This window comes from Magallana gigas, chromosome 2, assembly GCF_963853765.1.
Source record: "Magallana gigas chromosome 2, xbMagGiga1.1, whole genome shotgun sequence".
NCBI lineage: Eukaryota > Metazoa > Mollusca > Bivalvia > Ostreida > Ostreidae > Magallana > Magallana gigas.
In genome coordinates this window covers 17,912,598-17,930,466 of record NC_088854.1, presented here as the reverse complement: position 1 = coordinate 17,930,466, position 17,869 = coordinate 17,912,598, and the positions used below count along the sequence as shown (strand labels likewise).

At 32.7% G+C, this 17,869-nt stretch overlaps 1 protein-coding gene across 8 annotated transcripts; it reads right to left on the bottom strand.

The window, feature by feature from the left end:
- Positions 1–718: 718 nt before the first annotated feature.
- LOC105345682 (uncharacterized) lies at positions 719–13,892 on the bottom strand. Of its 8 annotated transcripts, none has more exons than XM_034446620.2 (12): positions 13,752–13,879; positions 12,751–12,876; positions 12,286–12,321; positions 10,139–12,190; positions 8,890–9,073; positions 8,247–8,373; positions 7,984–8,112; positions 7,616–7,839; positions 7,048–7,266; positions 6,690–6,764; positions 4,370–4,633; positions 719–2,671 (listed from the first exon to the last, which is right to left on the bottom strand). In XM_034446620.2, the coding sequence occupies exons 3-12, from the start codon at positions 12,301–12,303 to the stop codon at positions 1,839–1,841; spliced, it is 4,125 nt and encodes a 1,374-aa protein (XP_034302511.2). In that variant the 5' UTR covers positions 12,304–12,321; positions 12,751–12,876; positions 13,752–13,879; the 3' UTR covers positions 719–1,838. The 8 variants fall into 8 exon arrangements, with proteins under 8 accessions (XP_034302511.2, XP_034302515.2, XP_034302516.2 ...); XM_034446624.2 differs by having other exon boundaries at positions 12,804–12,876; XM_034446625.2 differs by having other exon boundaries at positions 12,286–12,318; positions 12,804–12,876.
- Positions 13,893–17,869: the final 3,977 nt, after the last annotated feature.

Below are 17,869 nucleotides of genomic sequence, written 5' to 3'. Positions count from 1 at the left end.
TGTCGATATCAATGTGGATAAAGGTACATTATAATCCAAAACCTTTCACCGTTTTTGAAGTTTTCAGATTTTAAAAAAGCTCCAGCGAGATTCGAACTTATGACTTACAGATTCTAGGGATTAAAGAGTTGTGCTGACTAACTGTTAATTACTGCGTTCGATCAATGGTCAAAAAGCCAACTTTATTTAAAGTTGGAATGTAAAACTTTAATCTTTAAATTTCAAACATTTTTGTTATAAATAACTGATTTCTTGTAAATTAAGCAATACACATTGTATCCCAGGCAAACTGTGAATTAAACTTATAGCTGTATCTGTCTGGACTACAAGTTTTCATATAAATAAGATAAAAAAAATACATGTGTATGGGAGGCGAAAAGGGTAAAAAAAAAAGACGTACATCCAAAACGAACTAATTTTTTTAAAATTATGCTTAAATACGAAACAGACCAGCTTAAACCAAAATCAGCAGCCTCTGTTGCAAAATCAACAGACGCCAATGCAAAACAAACGATCACCGATGCAAAACCAACAGTTATTTTTGCAGTGTCAGTTATCTTCATACCCATTTGTTTCTCGTAGATCATACTTGTGTTGAACAAATACAAGTATATATATCTTTCACAACGTCTTAATTTATCTTATGCTTTTAGTAATACCCTGAGTATCTCATACACCTCAAATGCTTTGACATGAATTAATACACCAATACACAAAACGCTTTGGACATGTTTTATTTAAAAGCATTTAAAAGAACAAGACCCCAAGAGGGATGGAACACATGAAAATCAAATAAATATTCAAAATCATATTTTACATTATGTCTTGGTTGTCCAATGCAATATTTAAATAGCAAAGTTATACATGTTAAATAAGGACCTAATTTTTGGAGCCTTCTGAAAATGGAATATTTTCTAAACAATACATAGATTAATTTAGAGGTATGTAAATTGAGACCTATGACACGTTGTGCTGCCATTTGGATGTACATGAAATAATACCAAAGTGCAGCTGTGAATGCATAAATTCCATATAGACAATGTAATAGGACTCTAAAGCATCATATTTTGAGTGACCTAACATTTAAATATTCACTTAATGTAAATAATAGTCCGTCCACACTATAAAGACTATAGCTGATTTAATGAAAAAGCAAATAGAGCACATGTAAATATGACATTATTGATACATATATAATACATATAACTTGGTGACTAGATAGTCTAAAAGTATTTCAAATTTTTTCCCCATATAAAGAACATACAATTATTTGTCTCACTACTGAATGGCTCTAGCATAGAATATACAAAACTTATAAATTATACAATGGTGTCATGCCGAAATAACAGCTCAATAAAATGTAAGACATGACACATTGACTAAATAAATATATACCTGGGTTGCTTTGTATACAAAATTAGTTACTAGTGTTGACATGATTGTATGAACAAACAAACAAAATATCCAATCCTGGTTGTGAGTGGCATACTGATTGACACATGATTTGATAACAATCAATCAAAGACAAAGAATTATACCAGAATTGTACCACAATTTTAGCCACATTGATTTACAATATACATTCACACTTTGTTGTCTGAGATATAATCGTATTCATCATGTATGAATATGGCACAAATACCAATCTTTACAACACTTAAAAAAAAATTAAAAACAGATATATGTATACAAAGAGAAAATAATCATCATTTTGTGTACTAAAATCGTTTTTTTCTCTATATTCTGTACAATGAACTTTTTCATCATTATGCACAGTTTATTTTGTACACACATAATGGTTTCACAAAAACAATGATAGACAATAAAATTCTAATGCATTAGTCCAATATTATAACATCATCATCATCATCATCTTTTTTGTCAAGTCTAACCACATTGACTGCAGTTTTTGCTGGGAAACACTTCTTGTCTCTTGACTTGGAAATCAGACTTGAATACTTGTTAAATGAATAGGGATTTTCCTGAGAGGGGCTGCTTGTGGTTTGTGTGGTTTGTGTCAATAAACTTGAATGAGGGATTGATGTTAATCGACCCAGTCTTTTATCTGATCCCCCAGTATACTTTGCAGTTTTGGAGAGTAAGGAAGTTTGAGCTTTCTTATCCACACCATCTTGCTGCATCTGAGCTGATCCGAATGTTTCTTTTGCACTGGGTAAAGCCCCTCGGTTTTTAGCACTGGGATAAGCATTTTCCCCTAATAATTTTGCTCCTATTGCATTAAGTGGTATCAATTTTATGTCCTTCTGCTCAGCATTGTTGGATTGACTCACTATTTTTTTTCTGGGTAACTTTGACTCCCTTATAGAGGTACTCATTACGCTAACACGGTCATCCCTTACACCTACTTTTCCACCTTTGGCTATTGAAGATGTGGCACTGTGACGGTTGGATACTCTGGAGTTCCCTAAAGGTGTCATAGTGTGTGTAGCTTTAGATCTTGGTTTAAAACCCTGACTTCCCTCTCCAGTGAAATCGACAACAAATTTTCCAATGCTTTGCGGTTTATCTCTCTTTGCAGTGGGCATCTTTTTCACAGCAGGCAGATATTTCTTTGAGATAGATTGTAACTCTGAAAAAATTTCTGACTGAAGTTTAACGATAAAATCTTTCATTTCCTCCGGTGTTTGTTGGGTTTCTTTCACAACATGATCTGGAAAAAGAAAAGGTTTCTTTAAGTGTTCCTTACAAATTATTAATCATCGCGAAGAATTAATATCCACACAAAATCACGAGAAGCCCTTCTTGCGAATTTTTAAATCTCGTTTTAATTTTTGAACATATGTAAACTACATGAAACTATGATAAAATTTCGACATTCGTGATTTTATGTTCTCGCGATTTGATGGAAAACCGTTGAATCATGGGATTAAGTACTCGTATAAAATAAGAAATCTACAGTACACTGTTAACAAAACAATCATTACTATGAATATAATCTCAATATATGAGCAAGATTCTTATGCTGAATGATATCACAAGAACTTTTTTATATTATAGAATATGCCAAGCCTCCCAAATCCTCTCCCCTACCCCACATCTTATACTTCATATCATTTTACAATTTAAGTAGAGCTACAGTACCAATCAAACCCAACCTAACAGAAAGTAAACCCAGACTAAACCCTAGGTTTACTTTTTGGGGATTACTCTGGGTTTACTCCAGATTTACTAAAGTGGACCCAGAGTAAACCCAAAGTAAACCCAGAGAAAAAACAAAGTAAACCCAGATAGTAAATCCTGATCAGGAGTAGACCCCTGTGGCAAATGCTACATGTGTATTTGGAATATACAAGGGGTGTGAATTAAAGGCTGTAAGATAATTAGATAAAAAGACGGGTCTGCTTCACATTTCATTGTTTAAGGAGGACCATAAATGCAAACCGTCAGTAAACACCAACTGGACACAAATTTTCCAAAAGTAAACATGGAGTAAACCTCGAAAGTAAACGGTAAACCTGGGGTTTAGTTTGATTTACTCTGGTGTTAGGTTTGGTCTGATTGGTCCTGTAGGCTTGATAGATAACATGAACCTACAAAAAGTTTCATATGTAACTACCGGTACTCAGCATTTCAGGCCAAAATACAATTATTGTTTATTTCAACTTTGGAATAGCCTCCTGCCTTATTGAAATACCCCCCCCCCCCAAAAAAAAATGAAGTGTTTTAATTACTAGTACTTATGTAGAACAATTAAGGTCTTTATATGTGTGCCACCAATGTACCATGGAATAATTGAAATATGAAATGAAAATGAGGAAGTTTGCATTCACTCACTTAATCTAAAACTATTATCACATTTTCCATCAACCCTCAAATATTATGATATAATTCAATTTTGATTGTAATATCCTATTTGTGAAGTTGCAAAATAAAATAAAATTAAGCAAGTCATAATTAAAAACTAAATGATTTCTTTGGTGATTCATGCCGGATATGAAGCTAATGACATTGCAGAAAAAATACATAACACACGTTGTTATTTTTTTTCAATGTACATCCTCCTTTTAACAAGTTAATGCATTGATCGTCAATAGAAAGTAAAAGTAACTATTGACGTACTTGGTGTATTACTGTGATTTAACTATCTCTATTAATTTAATGAAGAAATCTTTTACAAAAGGGTAGCAAAACTTGTATATTTATACCTAAGACATGGAAAAGGGGGACATAACTATTTCATGAATAAAGACGAATATCATTTGGTTAAATAGAGTCAAGTATGCACCCCCTTCCTTCTCTTGAAACATTTCATTTGAATTAATTAAGACTAATGAGAAAAAATGAGGAGAGAGGAAGTGAGCATGGATAAAGGGAGGGAGATTAAGAAAGGAGAGAGATATTTAAACACCTGGTTCTTTTTTCACTTTTCCAGCCTGTCCTTTTATTGATTCAGGTAAAAAGCCTTCTTCTCGGACAATCATAATATCATCATCTTCATCATCAATCTGTACAATGTCTGATGCCTCAAAGACTGAAATGATGCTGCATGCTTCAATCTTTTTTTTCGACCCATTGTCCTCACTATTTGACTTGGAGAGTTCCTCAGTTTTTGATTCACAAACCTCCACAGTTTTTGATTCACAGACTTCCTCAGTTTTTATGTCACAAACCTCTGTAACACAAAGTTAGAACAGATTTGTTATTAGTCTCATACCAGAGAAACCCTGATGACTCTGTTTTACTGAATCTCCATCTATCTATATATCTGTCAGTCATTCAGTCTGTCTGTCCTTACTTGTTTTTTGCACTATTGTTGCAAAATTTTTGAGAAATGAATTTGAAACTTGTAAAGTGGCTTCATATTTAAAACTCTGCTACATAAGATTTTTTTGTTGCCTTTTTTTGTGTGTGTTCATACAAAACAAGTTTCACTGCATAAAACAAATCAAAGGCCGGAAGGCCTGAACGGCGCATCGCATTGAAGGTAGCTAAAAACATCACTACAAGTTGTTAAATATCGCCATTCTACTCATGGGGAAGGTGGCGCGCTTTTCCTCATTCAGTTGGACATCGTCTTATTCGTTTTATCAAGTGATAAAATACGAAATCTGTTCCTAGCTATAGGAAGACAGCAACTTAAGGAGCAACTTTAATATAAATATTTTATATACAAAATTATTACATATTTTTTACCTCCGATATTCGAACAATTAACGTCGCCGCTTTTAAATTGAAGTACGAACTGTTGTTATGCAAATTATCTCATCGGTTGACTGGTCCTCTGTCCCTATCGTAAGTATTGCAGGCATTGCCAGTCTATCTCATCTGCGTATTAATCTTTGTTTAGTTCTTTTATTGATGTTGATGTTTTTTTTCAATGTGTAAAGAAGATATCTATTGTTATGATTTGTTGATATCTTATAAACGAATACTGAATATATGTTCCTGGTTGAAAATAGGTAACAATCAGATCGGCACTATATATTTATTGGCGCATTGATACTTGAGTTCTATGACGCCGCTTGTACCGTAATCCGGTGAATATAATACGCAGTAGTGTACAATACGCACCCCCCACTTTGGGCCTGAAAATGGTGAAAAAAAGCTTGTTGGGATGTATAATACGCATCAAAAAAATTGACCAAACGGTAATCCTGAGTATCAACAAAGCAGTTATACTTTGTATGCACGCTCAACTTCGTCGCGGGAATACGCCACCGGAAATAAGAAAAACACAATATTTTCTTGGACACGGATTTATTGTAACTAATACATCGCGGTAATATCTTTATTTCATAATCAATGTTTTAAATAGACCTGTATTAAATATTCTACCGTAAATAAAATCAACCACTTTTAAAAAGCGTTTTATAATTGTTTAGTCATTACAACCCCTGTGTAGTGAAAAACGGGCCGTGTACAGGTATACTGTAGAGATAATGGACCTAATTAAATTCTTAAATGATGCTGATCAAAGTGATCAATTAGAGGCCTGGAACATATTAAAACATGTGCACAAATAGTTGTGTTGTGTATAGTACACATAGCCTACGGGGAGTGTCTGAGATACCCAAGGTGTCAAGTGTTAGCGGAGGGGGAGCACAACAATGGCTTCAATTAACGGAATAGGTTATAGAATTATTTATAATCATAATTATTTGCAATAAATCAATTAGCATTACATGAAAATGGTTAAAGATGTGTAAGCTGTTTTCAAAGATCAGTTACAAATAACACGTGGCCATCCAAGCCCGCATTCTATTAATAACAGCTGTAATGGCGGCTTACCCGGAGATAAAGAATAGGCAGTTCAAATTAATTTTTAAAGGCCATTTTGAAACAGTTTATTTATTAACAGACTTTAAGTATACATTTTCTTTAATTACACGCTATGGCAATCATTTCCTAAGGGTTTAATAATAATATAAATGTGATAATTAAGTAATGTTACGATGAATAGCGGGGTATCGGTCCTGTCTGTGAACAGCATAGGTAATACGGTAGTATGATACTCCGTGCTTCTGCTAGGGAAAAAATATGTCCAAAGCCTATAGGGATGTATAATACGCACCCCTTTCTCAAGGTAAAAAATCCTAGAAAAAAAGTGCGTATTATATTCACCGGATTACGGTATATAAGCCGAGAGAAGTGAGCTGACAGCAATGAGGCTACATCGCTGATAGCGATGCGCCTCAAAAATAAATAAACAAGAAATAATACAAGTATACCTTTGATTTTCACTTCAAATGCCTGCTTTATAAAGGGATTTCCTGCTGAATGTTCTAATTCCATTTTGTCAGAACCTGAAAAAATTTAATAGCAAACTTGAAAAGCAACCATGTTTTTTTCCCCAATATGTACCTATCCTACTGGTATATCTTACAAGGTAATGATCTTGTAAAAGTAAAAATGCATGAAAGGCTATAAAAAAAAGGGTATAAACTTGGAACGTGTAAATCTTGAATAGGATGATTATTTACAAGTAAACGTGAATAAGAGAAACCAAAAAGAGTTATACACGTAGCAGGTAAATCTACAAAAAGATGACACTATACAATAAAGCACTGATAACAAACACGAACTTACTGTTGGTAGAACTAGTTTCATTTTCCTTCCTCTGTTGGTCACTACTGTTGGTAGAACTAGTTTCATTTTCCTTCCTCTGTTGGTCACTACTGTTGGTAGAACTTGTTTCATTTTCCTTCCTCTGTTGGTCACTACTGTTGGTAGAACTAGTTTCATTTTCCTTCCTCTGTTGGTCACTATCAGTTGTATCTGTTTCAGTCTGTGATTCCTCATTAATAACTGAAAAAATAAATGGCTACATCAGTATATGTATTTAAATGTACTGGGGGATAAAATGCTACGGTGTTATATACAAGTCTATGTGAAATGTGTTAAAAGAAAACAGAGTGTGCCATTCTTAATTGGGGTAGAATATTTGATATAAATGCAAGGAATCAATAAAAGCATAAAAATTTGAAAATACCAGTACTTGCATACTAAAGAAAGTTCTCATTCATAAACATATCAGAACTAATATCTTCTTTAGGCTGATATAAAAGAAATGTGTGTAAGTTATTTGCAGTTAATTATGCAACTCTACTTTACTACGTGTAAAATAAGTAATCTGCAGTAAATAGCTCTACTGTACTTTGATCCATCTCTGGGACTTCCACATCTTCATTGTCTTCCTCCATTGCATCCTCCTCTTCATTTTGTTCCTCCTCTTCATCATCATCTTCATCCACACCCCTTTTGTCCTGTTTCTCCACAAATTTCTCAATCACTGCATTTAGGCGTATTCTTGAAACTTTCTTGTTTTCCTCCAGCTTGAGTTGCAGACTTTTGTCCTCATAAGCTGGGTCGTCTTCATTTCTAAAATATCAGACTCCAACATTGAAATAGGAAATACAACTTGGCATCACTGAAATTTTGTGAAGAGTACATCATCAAGTATTTTGTATACCAGTACATACATGTACATAATGGGAGTATGATACTCGACTACTAAACTCATACCTGACAATTTTTGTGTCTCGTGGCAGATGGCCCAAAAATGTGTATTTGAAGTCCTCCTCCCTTCTCTTCTGAAGTTGATCCCCCACATCTGAGAATGCCTCCCTGGCTAAACGGTCAATAGCTGACCCCCTTTTATAAAAAAGTCAAATTATTTCTTAATTGAAACACTCTGAACCATATTCAATTTTCCAAATGATCACATTAGAATAATAAAAAAAAATGCCATAAAATCTTTATTTCATCTTAAAAAGTTCAATTCTTACTTGAGATGAAGTGCTCTGCTGTTGTTGGCACTGACAATGATATCTCTAATATCATTATAGTCAGGGAAACATTTCTTTTTGTTTACAAATTTCTCAATCTTCTTGTTGATTTCAGGATATCGTGTACCTTCAAAAATTTGAAAGTGAAGTTGAGAGAAGAAAAAATTATATATAAAACTCCTTTTTTCTATACAATTCTAAATTGAATGTATAATCAAGATGGAATAACACGCCTGGAAAAAGTCACTCAAATTAACAGAAAATTATTTTAATATGAAGACATAATGATCCTCTGAGAGATTTGGACTTCGGTTTTACGAATAACAAGTCCGACACTTTGTCCACTTCGCTATGGAGTAAGTTACACAATCCCGTCGATAAATCCTTTTAATAAAACGAAATGTCGCTTCAATCAGATGTCAGCCATTTTGTGATGATGTGTTATTCCATCTTAAAATTGAAACCTTTCAAAAAACTTCGAAACCATGGGCAATAAAACTTTAACATTATATATTAAATCCAATGCAAATTGGCTTCAACTTTATTGATGTTTGCAAGTAAACATTAAAAATTTAAAACTCCTGTGATGTTTTCCTTTTTCACAGTGCAGTTTACTGAGCTTTGTGTGTGATGTGCTACCTACCCGAGTATCTAAATTTCCTCTGCGAGGGTCGCCCAGTATCTGCACTGCTTTCTTTGATCTCACACAACTTGTTCCAAACTTTGACAAACTTCTTCTGATATTTCTCTTCCATTATGTAGGCTGAATCTTCATCATCCAAGTCAACTTCTGCTTCTTTTAACTGCTCTATTTTGTCTCGAATATCCTAAAAATTGAGAATTTTTGTTAACCATCTTTTTACATACAAATCAATGATTCCTCTTACCATAAATGCAAATCATATTCAAAATATTAAGTGAGGATGCTAATTTTCAAGAAGTTATCAAAGATAAGAGACATTGTCTCAAAAAGTTTCTATTTCATTCATTCATTTAATCATTCATACAGAAAATATATTTGTTTTCCTTTAGACTGAAATGTCACACTTTCATTGGTTTAAACATAGCACGTGATTGCCTCATATATCTCTATATTTGTTCGGTGAGAAATAATATTAGGCAATATGGCCGTCATTGGCCGACGCTTCGCTTACTCGTTTCGACATTTCATAGTATTTAATACATAAACCGCATGCCGTAAGTTCTTAAAGTATTTGGAGTAGTTGCCCTTTGAAATTCTTTAAAATTAGAGTAGTTGCCCTTAGAATATTGACGTCACATTGTTTTCTCTTGAGTAGAACAAAATGGCAGCATCGAAATTTGTCAAATCTCTGCCGAGGAAAGGGAAAAAACATTTAAAATTGAATAGCAACAAAACATTGTAAGTAAACATGGGTGAAGCAAAGATTTTTAAAGAGTATTTGAAAGGTGAGATTGAAAATTTTAAAGAGTTTAAATGAGTTAAATTGGACGAGATGTTAGGCATCTTGTACATGGCTTAACGTAGATCATCGCTATTTGTGAATTTGTGTCGCTTGATAGTCCTCGGGAAAACAAAACACTTATTAGGTTAGTTACTGACTCACCACAGAAATATATTGGGTTGATCAATCTCATAGATGGCTCGGCTTCGCCTCGCCATCTATGAGATTAATCAACCCAATATATTTCCGTAGTGAGTCAGTGACTAACCTAATAAGTAATAATATACCGGTATATATATATGTTATATAAAATTGAACCAATTTTCAAATAAAAGCTGACAGCAATAGTTTTGATTGACACAAAATCATCAAAGCAAATGTTACTGTGTAAGGGATAAAATTGCAATTAATATTTTAGAAATAAAAAGATAGTTGATTATGCCTTTCCACCAAAGTTTTGAATATTACCTCCAGTAACTTTTCTAGTCTTTCAACTTGCTTCTTTGAGCCCTTTTTCTTTTTCTTGGATTCATCTTGAGCACTCGTTGATGGCTCTACATCCAGACTTTTTGTCTCAGTTTCCTTGTCCTTACTTGAAGTATTCTTGGGTTTGGTTATACACTGGTCGCCAGTTGATAATCCTTGATCACAACTATTTGGTTCATCTGATGATTTATCTTTTTTAACATCCCTTGTTTTGTCTTCTGTGTCGAAATCTTTTGATGGTTGTTCATTCAAACTCTTCATTTCTTTATCTGTGTTATCTTTTTCACTTGCTGACAGCTCTGTATCTGATCTGGTTCGTTCTGTTTCTGATATATCAATTTCAATATCTTGATTTTTGTTGGAATTGTCTGATGGTTCTGTATTCGAAGTCTTAAATTCTTTTCCCGTCCCATCCATCTTGGTATCTTTTACAGCCAAACTTTCAGCACTTGAAGACTTGATGTCTGAAGAGTTTGTATTTGTATCCATCCTTTCTACCCCCTTATCTTTTTTTATGCTTAAACTATCAAATCCTTTCTTCACATTTTTTCCATCATTGCCTCTCCTTTGACTATCTTTTTTCGTTTCAATTTTTAACCCTGACTCCTCAAGGTTAGCCTCAGAGATTACACTAACAATTTTTAAGGGGCTATCATTGGCATTATGAAATCCCTCACCTTCAAGTCTGCACAAACCATTTGATGTTTCATTTTCACTGTAGTCTGGACTCTTAAATACTATGCAATCCTTATTCCAGGTGTCCTTTTTTTCAAAGTCCTTGGTTTGTTGGACTTTTTGATCACATTGATTTCTAATGATCTTCAGTAAACGACTCCCTTTAGACTCCTTTAAAGAACTTGCCTCTGCAGTTTCCTTTCCTCTTTCATTAGTTTTGCTCTCTCTGCTTTCTACCCCATTTTTATTTAATTCGTCTACTTCATCTGTTTGCTCTATAAGCTGAATTTCTTCAGCAGCTGTTTCTTCTCCATTCCTAGCTGTTTCTTCCACATTGCATACATCCACTTCCATCTTTGAACTGCTATCCGGAAGTACCTCTCCAGTTGATAAAGGTGAAAGGGGAAGGTTGTCTTTTACCAAGTGTTTCAACTTCTTAAACATGTCTTTAAAATTCCTTGCAGAAAAAGATCCTTCTTTATGCTGTTTTTCTTGAGGTTCTGTAGTAGTAGAGTCTGGTGATTTGTCAATAATCGATTCGCAAGAGCTGACTTTTTCCATTTTGTTATCTGATTTGGTGTTTTCACTGTTTTGCATACATCCTTCAGAGGAAAAATGACTAGAAGTTGATGACTTGTTTAAAACTGCACTTAGATTGATATTATTTTCCAAGGTCTGCTCATTATTTTCTTCTTTATGTTTGCCTTCATTGTTTGTTACAAGGGTTTGATCATCCTTCACTGTAGAGTCACAAGTATCTTTCAGATCTTTCCCAATCCCTGAGATATTGTAATCAACCAAAACACTACCAGTGCTGTCATCAGAAAAATCATCATTCAGAACCACCTCAAAATCTTCATCTTCTCCTTTCAACACAGTTTTTCTTTTAGGACATTCATCCTCAGAGGAGCTTTCAAGTGATTCAATTTGAATATCATCCATAGGTTCAGAATCTTTCTCCGATATCACGGATGCCTCTGTACATAATTTTTTAGAGACCAGTCTAGTAGATGAACTGTTAGATGTGGTGCCCTGCATTTGTGATTCGTTTGCCGTGCTTCCCTCTTTTTCCTTCACTTTTTTGGTTGGGTGTTCATCATCAGATGAGGGAAATTTGTCTCTTTTTCTTTTTTTCCTCTCATATTCCTCGTCTTTATTCAATTTAAGTTCTTGCAAAAAATCTCTTATGTACAAGAAGACTTCATTGGGATTACTTTCAATTTTAACACGAGCAATATGAATACTGTTACGAAAAGCTGCTGAAACAAGATACTCTTCTCTGCTTTCCTGGTGTCTTTTCTTTATGAGTTTGATAATGGCAGGTTGTTTTTTCAAATGCTTCTTGCATAACTTAAGAAACTGTAAAGACACAGTTAAAAGAATTGTATTTCGAATATCTAAAAAATAGCATTCTTTACAATAGTCAAAAAATATATTATAGATGTACAGCTTACCTCTGTGAATTCTTCCATCACTGCAACTTTTGACTACTGAAAGAAATTGCAAAAATTCAATTAAAAACTTGGATATTTTACATATATATTTGTAATTATCATAAAATAATACATTTTCAAGCTCGATCTGTATGAAATAGTTTTTTTTCACAGATAATTCAATGACATTTCAACAACAAAAACCAACAATATACATGTACAATAGTTGAACATTCCTTCTTATAGCTAAATTTTTTTGAATAGTTTCAATAGTAAAGCAGAGTATCAGTTTCACACTTATATAGAGCAGGAGGTTTATTGGATGCTGAAGGATTGACAGGTATGTTTGATAAACAGATAGGCTGTAAAGCCTAGAGTGAATAAAGAATAAATGAATGATAAACATTATGCAATTTCCCCCCCCCCCCAAAATTATCAAAATCAAAATTGATTCCCATCTGGTAGGTAAATTAGGGTATCACATACGTCTTTGACCATCAAATGGCAATTAATTCTCTAAACTTTTGGATGTACCCAACCTATTCATTCATGATGGAGTGCATCTTGCATCTCTGTATTCTTCAAAGCTTTCAGAAGTTCATCGATTTCATTCTACAAAATGTTGTGTTGCTCTGTTGAGTATTGCATGGCTTACCTATACAGTAAAAATTCATCTAAATGCCTACTTTTCCTCTAGGTTATCATTAAATGATAATTAAATAGGGTACAAAACTTCAGCCTAAAGGAATAGAATAAAATTTAATTGTACATGTAAGATACAGTATTTATATAGTAAACATATCAAGTTAAGAGCACAAGGGCTCGCTTGTCGTATACTGCAGTTCTTTTTAATTTGTTCTTTAAGCAACCGAAATTAACGCTAATTATCAAGTGCTACATGTATCTGAGTGATTATAATATATAGAAAATTTATGTCACTCAAATGTAAACCTTTCTTGCTGTCAATAACTTTGGCAAATGTGTTTATTATGCGCCAAGCAGATAAAAGTCAGACAAAAGGGATAAGTTTCCAACCTAGATCTTGTCAAAATGGCAAGACAAATCATGCAAATAGGAGAACTTGTTAAAAACACAGCATGAACAGAGGATCCTCTAGATAGAATGTTCTATAGTTAAAATGACAGATGTCCTACGTGCCCGGTTCAACGAAAGAATTCATCCCCTAAACTTGTTTCGTAGCAAATAAATTATTGTGTTGTATCTTCCTTAACTTTTATGGGATTGGACTCAAGTACAGTACCTACATTGCTGTTTTTTCAATTCATAGCCCCATTTTGCCCCATAAATTGTATAGGAAATGGAAACACTAAAACATTTAACATCTCGTTTGAAATTTTTATTTTATTTATGTCTTATGGCAAATAATAAACTTATAAAGACACTTCACAATCTGACAACCGAACCCTTGTACTTAGAGTTAGTAAGCGGTTGTTGGGAAACGATAAAACAAAAAAAGTTATACATACCCAGTGATAAACTATGCATTGAATTATGAAGATCTTTTGATGAGTTTACATCAATATATTGAATACATCTAACATCACACCACTACACATGATCTCTTGCTTACATCATTTTGGAGCCATAAAATAAAGGGAAATAACTAAATATCAAAAGAAGTCACTTCCGGTTTTTATGATTGTCAAGTCGTTCTTATAATATTCGTCTGGAATTCGCAAGAATATTCCGCGGAATGGACACGACCAAAGACAGGCCGTGTAACATTATGCTTGGCGATTATGAGGGTTTTAAATGATGAAATAGAAAACTATAAAAAATATTTTAGTTTTACGTTGACCGTATGGTAGTTCGAAATATCTGACGGTTTCCCTACCTTTTTTAACGATTTTGATATTTTATTGATATTTTCATGACTTGATTGCTTCTTCTTTTAAATTATAGTGGTATGGGACACTTCCATATTGTGACGTATTGTTTATCGAAGTAAGCAATAAAATCAATTGTAATTATATAGGTAGTTTCTTTCCCAATATTGTCACCTATAACTCTGTCCCGAGTTTTTGCTTCCACCACTTTTCGCTTGATATTTCGATAATAATAAATACCTTTGTGCTTAAACAACGTTCATCCACTGATATGAAAAATGTCCAGATTATCTGTTTTAAAACGCCCCCTCTACCGCTTCAGGTTTCAATACACATCCCAAAATAGAAATTAAGTCTACGGGAATTTTGCATTGCATCAGTCATTAAAAAGCCCGGATGATAACGTTGAAAAATAGCGCGAGTTGTCCCGAATACTTCCGAATGGAGAAAAGATGTAAACATTTTCCATTATAAATCTCAGTAAAAAATTTATTTTCGTTCCTGTGAAATTTTATGAGTGAAAATGGATAATTTGTCAATGAAGATATCTTGGATATTTTCCGTTTCATTGATTTCAATTGTGCTTCTTTCACAGGTATGTGTATTTCTGTTAAAAATCATCAAAATGTGATGGAAGCAATAACTTGGGACATACGATGTACTATAACAGCATTGTTAACCAAAAGGAAACTTTATGAGTTTGTAATTTGCTACAGTGATTTACAGTTTAATTGTTACCTTAACATCTGATTTAATACATTGCAAATGAATATATAACATATACTGACAACACTACATTACTTAGATTTAGAACAAGCAATCATAAACTGCCAATTGAGATAGACAGATGGAACAAACTAATATACTTAGAAATCAACGATTTTGTAATTTATGTAAAAATAACATTGGTGATGAATACCACTATAATATGATATGTCCAGATTTGAAAGAATATAGGAAAGCCTATTAACCATCAATGTAATTTAGACGACCAAATGCTTTCAAAATTTTTAAATTATTTTCATGTAAATGAATAGCTATAATTAATAATTAATGTAAATTTATCAATATTATAAATAAGAGAATCAACTCTCCAGGTTGATGTGTACAGCATACACTCTTGTTTGTGCATACCAATGTCTGTGTGTTGTATATTTTTGTATGTTGTTTTATACAATATGAGAATAAATAAAATGAAAAAATGAAATATCAAATATTTATAATAATCAAAGATTAGTCCAATATGCAAGATCATCAGGTAAAAATAGTTTTACTTATTTAAACACCTCTCTGAAACCTCGTTCACTATTTCAGATTTGGAGGCTATCAGTTGGCGGGAGGGATTCCCCACTAAGTCAGGACTTGTGTGAGCCTCTTGTACCTAACCCATATTGTTGTTGATAACAGTTATTCTGACTAATGAATTGTTTTTTTTATTTACAGTATTTTTCTTAATAATAACATGTATGGCAAATAAAAAATCATGCTTACTATGAAAGAAGTTTTTACAAAGCGCTAAGTATAAAAATCAAAGTACTGAAAAGGGCTAACCTTGGATGTAAAACTTATTTCAAAATTCACTTACATTTCCATTTCGATACTTTATAATTTTGGTTTAGTTGATAAAAGCGTACATGTAGTTATACCAATCCTCTATACCTTCATTATTTATTTAAAATAAGAAATAGTAGATCTCAAACTAAATAAAATACAATTTCTCACTAAGTTTTCTATTCAGCTTTCGTTACTATTTGCTATTTCCTGAAATCATAATTTATCTCCAAACCTAGAGTTTACAATCGTTTCAATTTCTTTGTAAGATATCTTTGTTTGATAACAGATTTATTTGACAATTTTCATCGATCGAATAAAATTTTTGGAATTTTTGACGGTAATTATAAGTATATGATGAATTAGTCATGGATAACTTTGATACCTTTATATTGCGCAATCATTTGATATCTGTATAGAGAAGCTTAATTTGCTTTCATTTAGGTATGGAAGAATAGTGAAGAGCAATGGAATGCGCAACACTAAGATTCTTTGTATATGTTTATAACCATCCAGTGTGATGCAGCGTGCATGTAGTTCAGTCAACATGAAAGGCAGAGAGCTGGTCGAGTGGTTCTGGGCTTGGACTAATCACCCCAGTCGGCGCACCTCTGGAATTTGTCAGTATAGTGGACAGGACGAAACAATCCTGTTATTGTGAATCAATAATATTTATAAGAATGTATTTTATAAAACAATGACTGATTTATGCTTGATTAGCAAGTATGACCGAAACGTTTTATCGCAAAAATGTACAAGTAGAAAAGTGTTTCCATAATATTATTTTTTTTATAATTAGAACAAAGATGTTGTGCATATTCGGCACTATAAAGTATGATAAAAACATATTTTTTTTTATAAATAAAACAAACATGTTGTGCAGATTGTGCACTTATGTATGATGTAAACATCAAATGATGTTACTATGGAATAAAAATAGTTGTAGTGATGTCACACGTATGAAAATGGGACGAAATAGAATAAATTATAGAATAAACATTTGTTGCTTTTGTTTCTATATACATATTAATCACGTATATTAATTAATTAGACAATAATTGTGTTATATACAAATGCAATTCAATTCAATTTCTTTATTGCAAAAGACATACGTCTTATAGCACTTATAAGGTGAACATTACAAAAATAAAGGCAAAAATGGACTGTCAGTCCTTACAAATCTTGCAGTTTGCGTGCACTCATATGTTTACAAAATAATTTGTATTTGGAGAATGACATTAAGAGATACTGAAAAATATACACACAAAAATGACACATATATATTATACATATATTGATAGTATTAATAATTGAATTAATAATTGATAGCACAGACTTCGCCTGAGCAGTTTAATTAGTCGGCAATTAGTCCTTCAATATACATGAAATCGTTAAAAAATATACATCTACATAATAGTTTTGAATGCAATATATTTGGAGAACTTAATTATGCGTATCTAAAGTTGTCAATAGCACGGTTTTTTTTTTGTTTTTTTTATTTGATAACTTATACGTCATCTATATGAATAGATTAATTATTTATTCATTGCTAAAATGTCCCTAGAATTTACCAAACTTTGAAAGTATCAAACGGCTAATAACATTGAAATTACTAATACTTAAAGCAGAATACTGAAGTCTTATAACAAATATGGTAAATTTATCAACTATATAAAAATTATTTATGAAAATGAAGTTAAAAATTTTGAACTCAAATCATGTCCAAGCTATTCCCCAACTTAATCACATTCACAAACAGAGAAAGTCTATGTGTGAAAACATATGGAACGCCGGGGCTGTCTTATATGAGGATTTAACATTATACGCAGTGTTCTCCTCATTATATTTGGTAGTATATTCATTATATGAGGTCTTAATTTTTTTATTTTATATCGTGTGCATTTTCCATTATAATAGTACTTCTTTCATTATATGATATGTAGTTATTTCGCTATATTATGTACAGTTATCATTATATGAGGTGCTTCCAACATTATATGAGGTGCTTCCAACATTATATGAGGTGCTTCCAACATTATATGAGGCGCTTCTAACATTATATGCGGTCTTTCTAACATTATATGCGGTGAACACAACATTATATTATGTACTTCTCACATTACATACAGTATATTCATTATTATATGTAGTATTTCTGTTATTATGATGATGATGAGCGTTAAATATTATGTCCGGTGTTATATAGT

Excerpts from the sequence above, each read along its gene's own strand:
- LOC105345682 (XM_034446623.2), bottom strand. Across the intron at positions 9,074-10,138 it reads GACTAGAAAAGTTACTGGAG|GATATTCGAGACAAAATAGA; the intron begins GTAATATTCAAA and ends CTCAATTTTTAG. Across the intron at positions 8,374-8,889 it reads GAGGAAATTTAGATACTCGG|GTACACGATATCCTGAAATC; the intron begins GTAGGTAGCACA and ends AAATTTTTGAAG.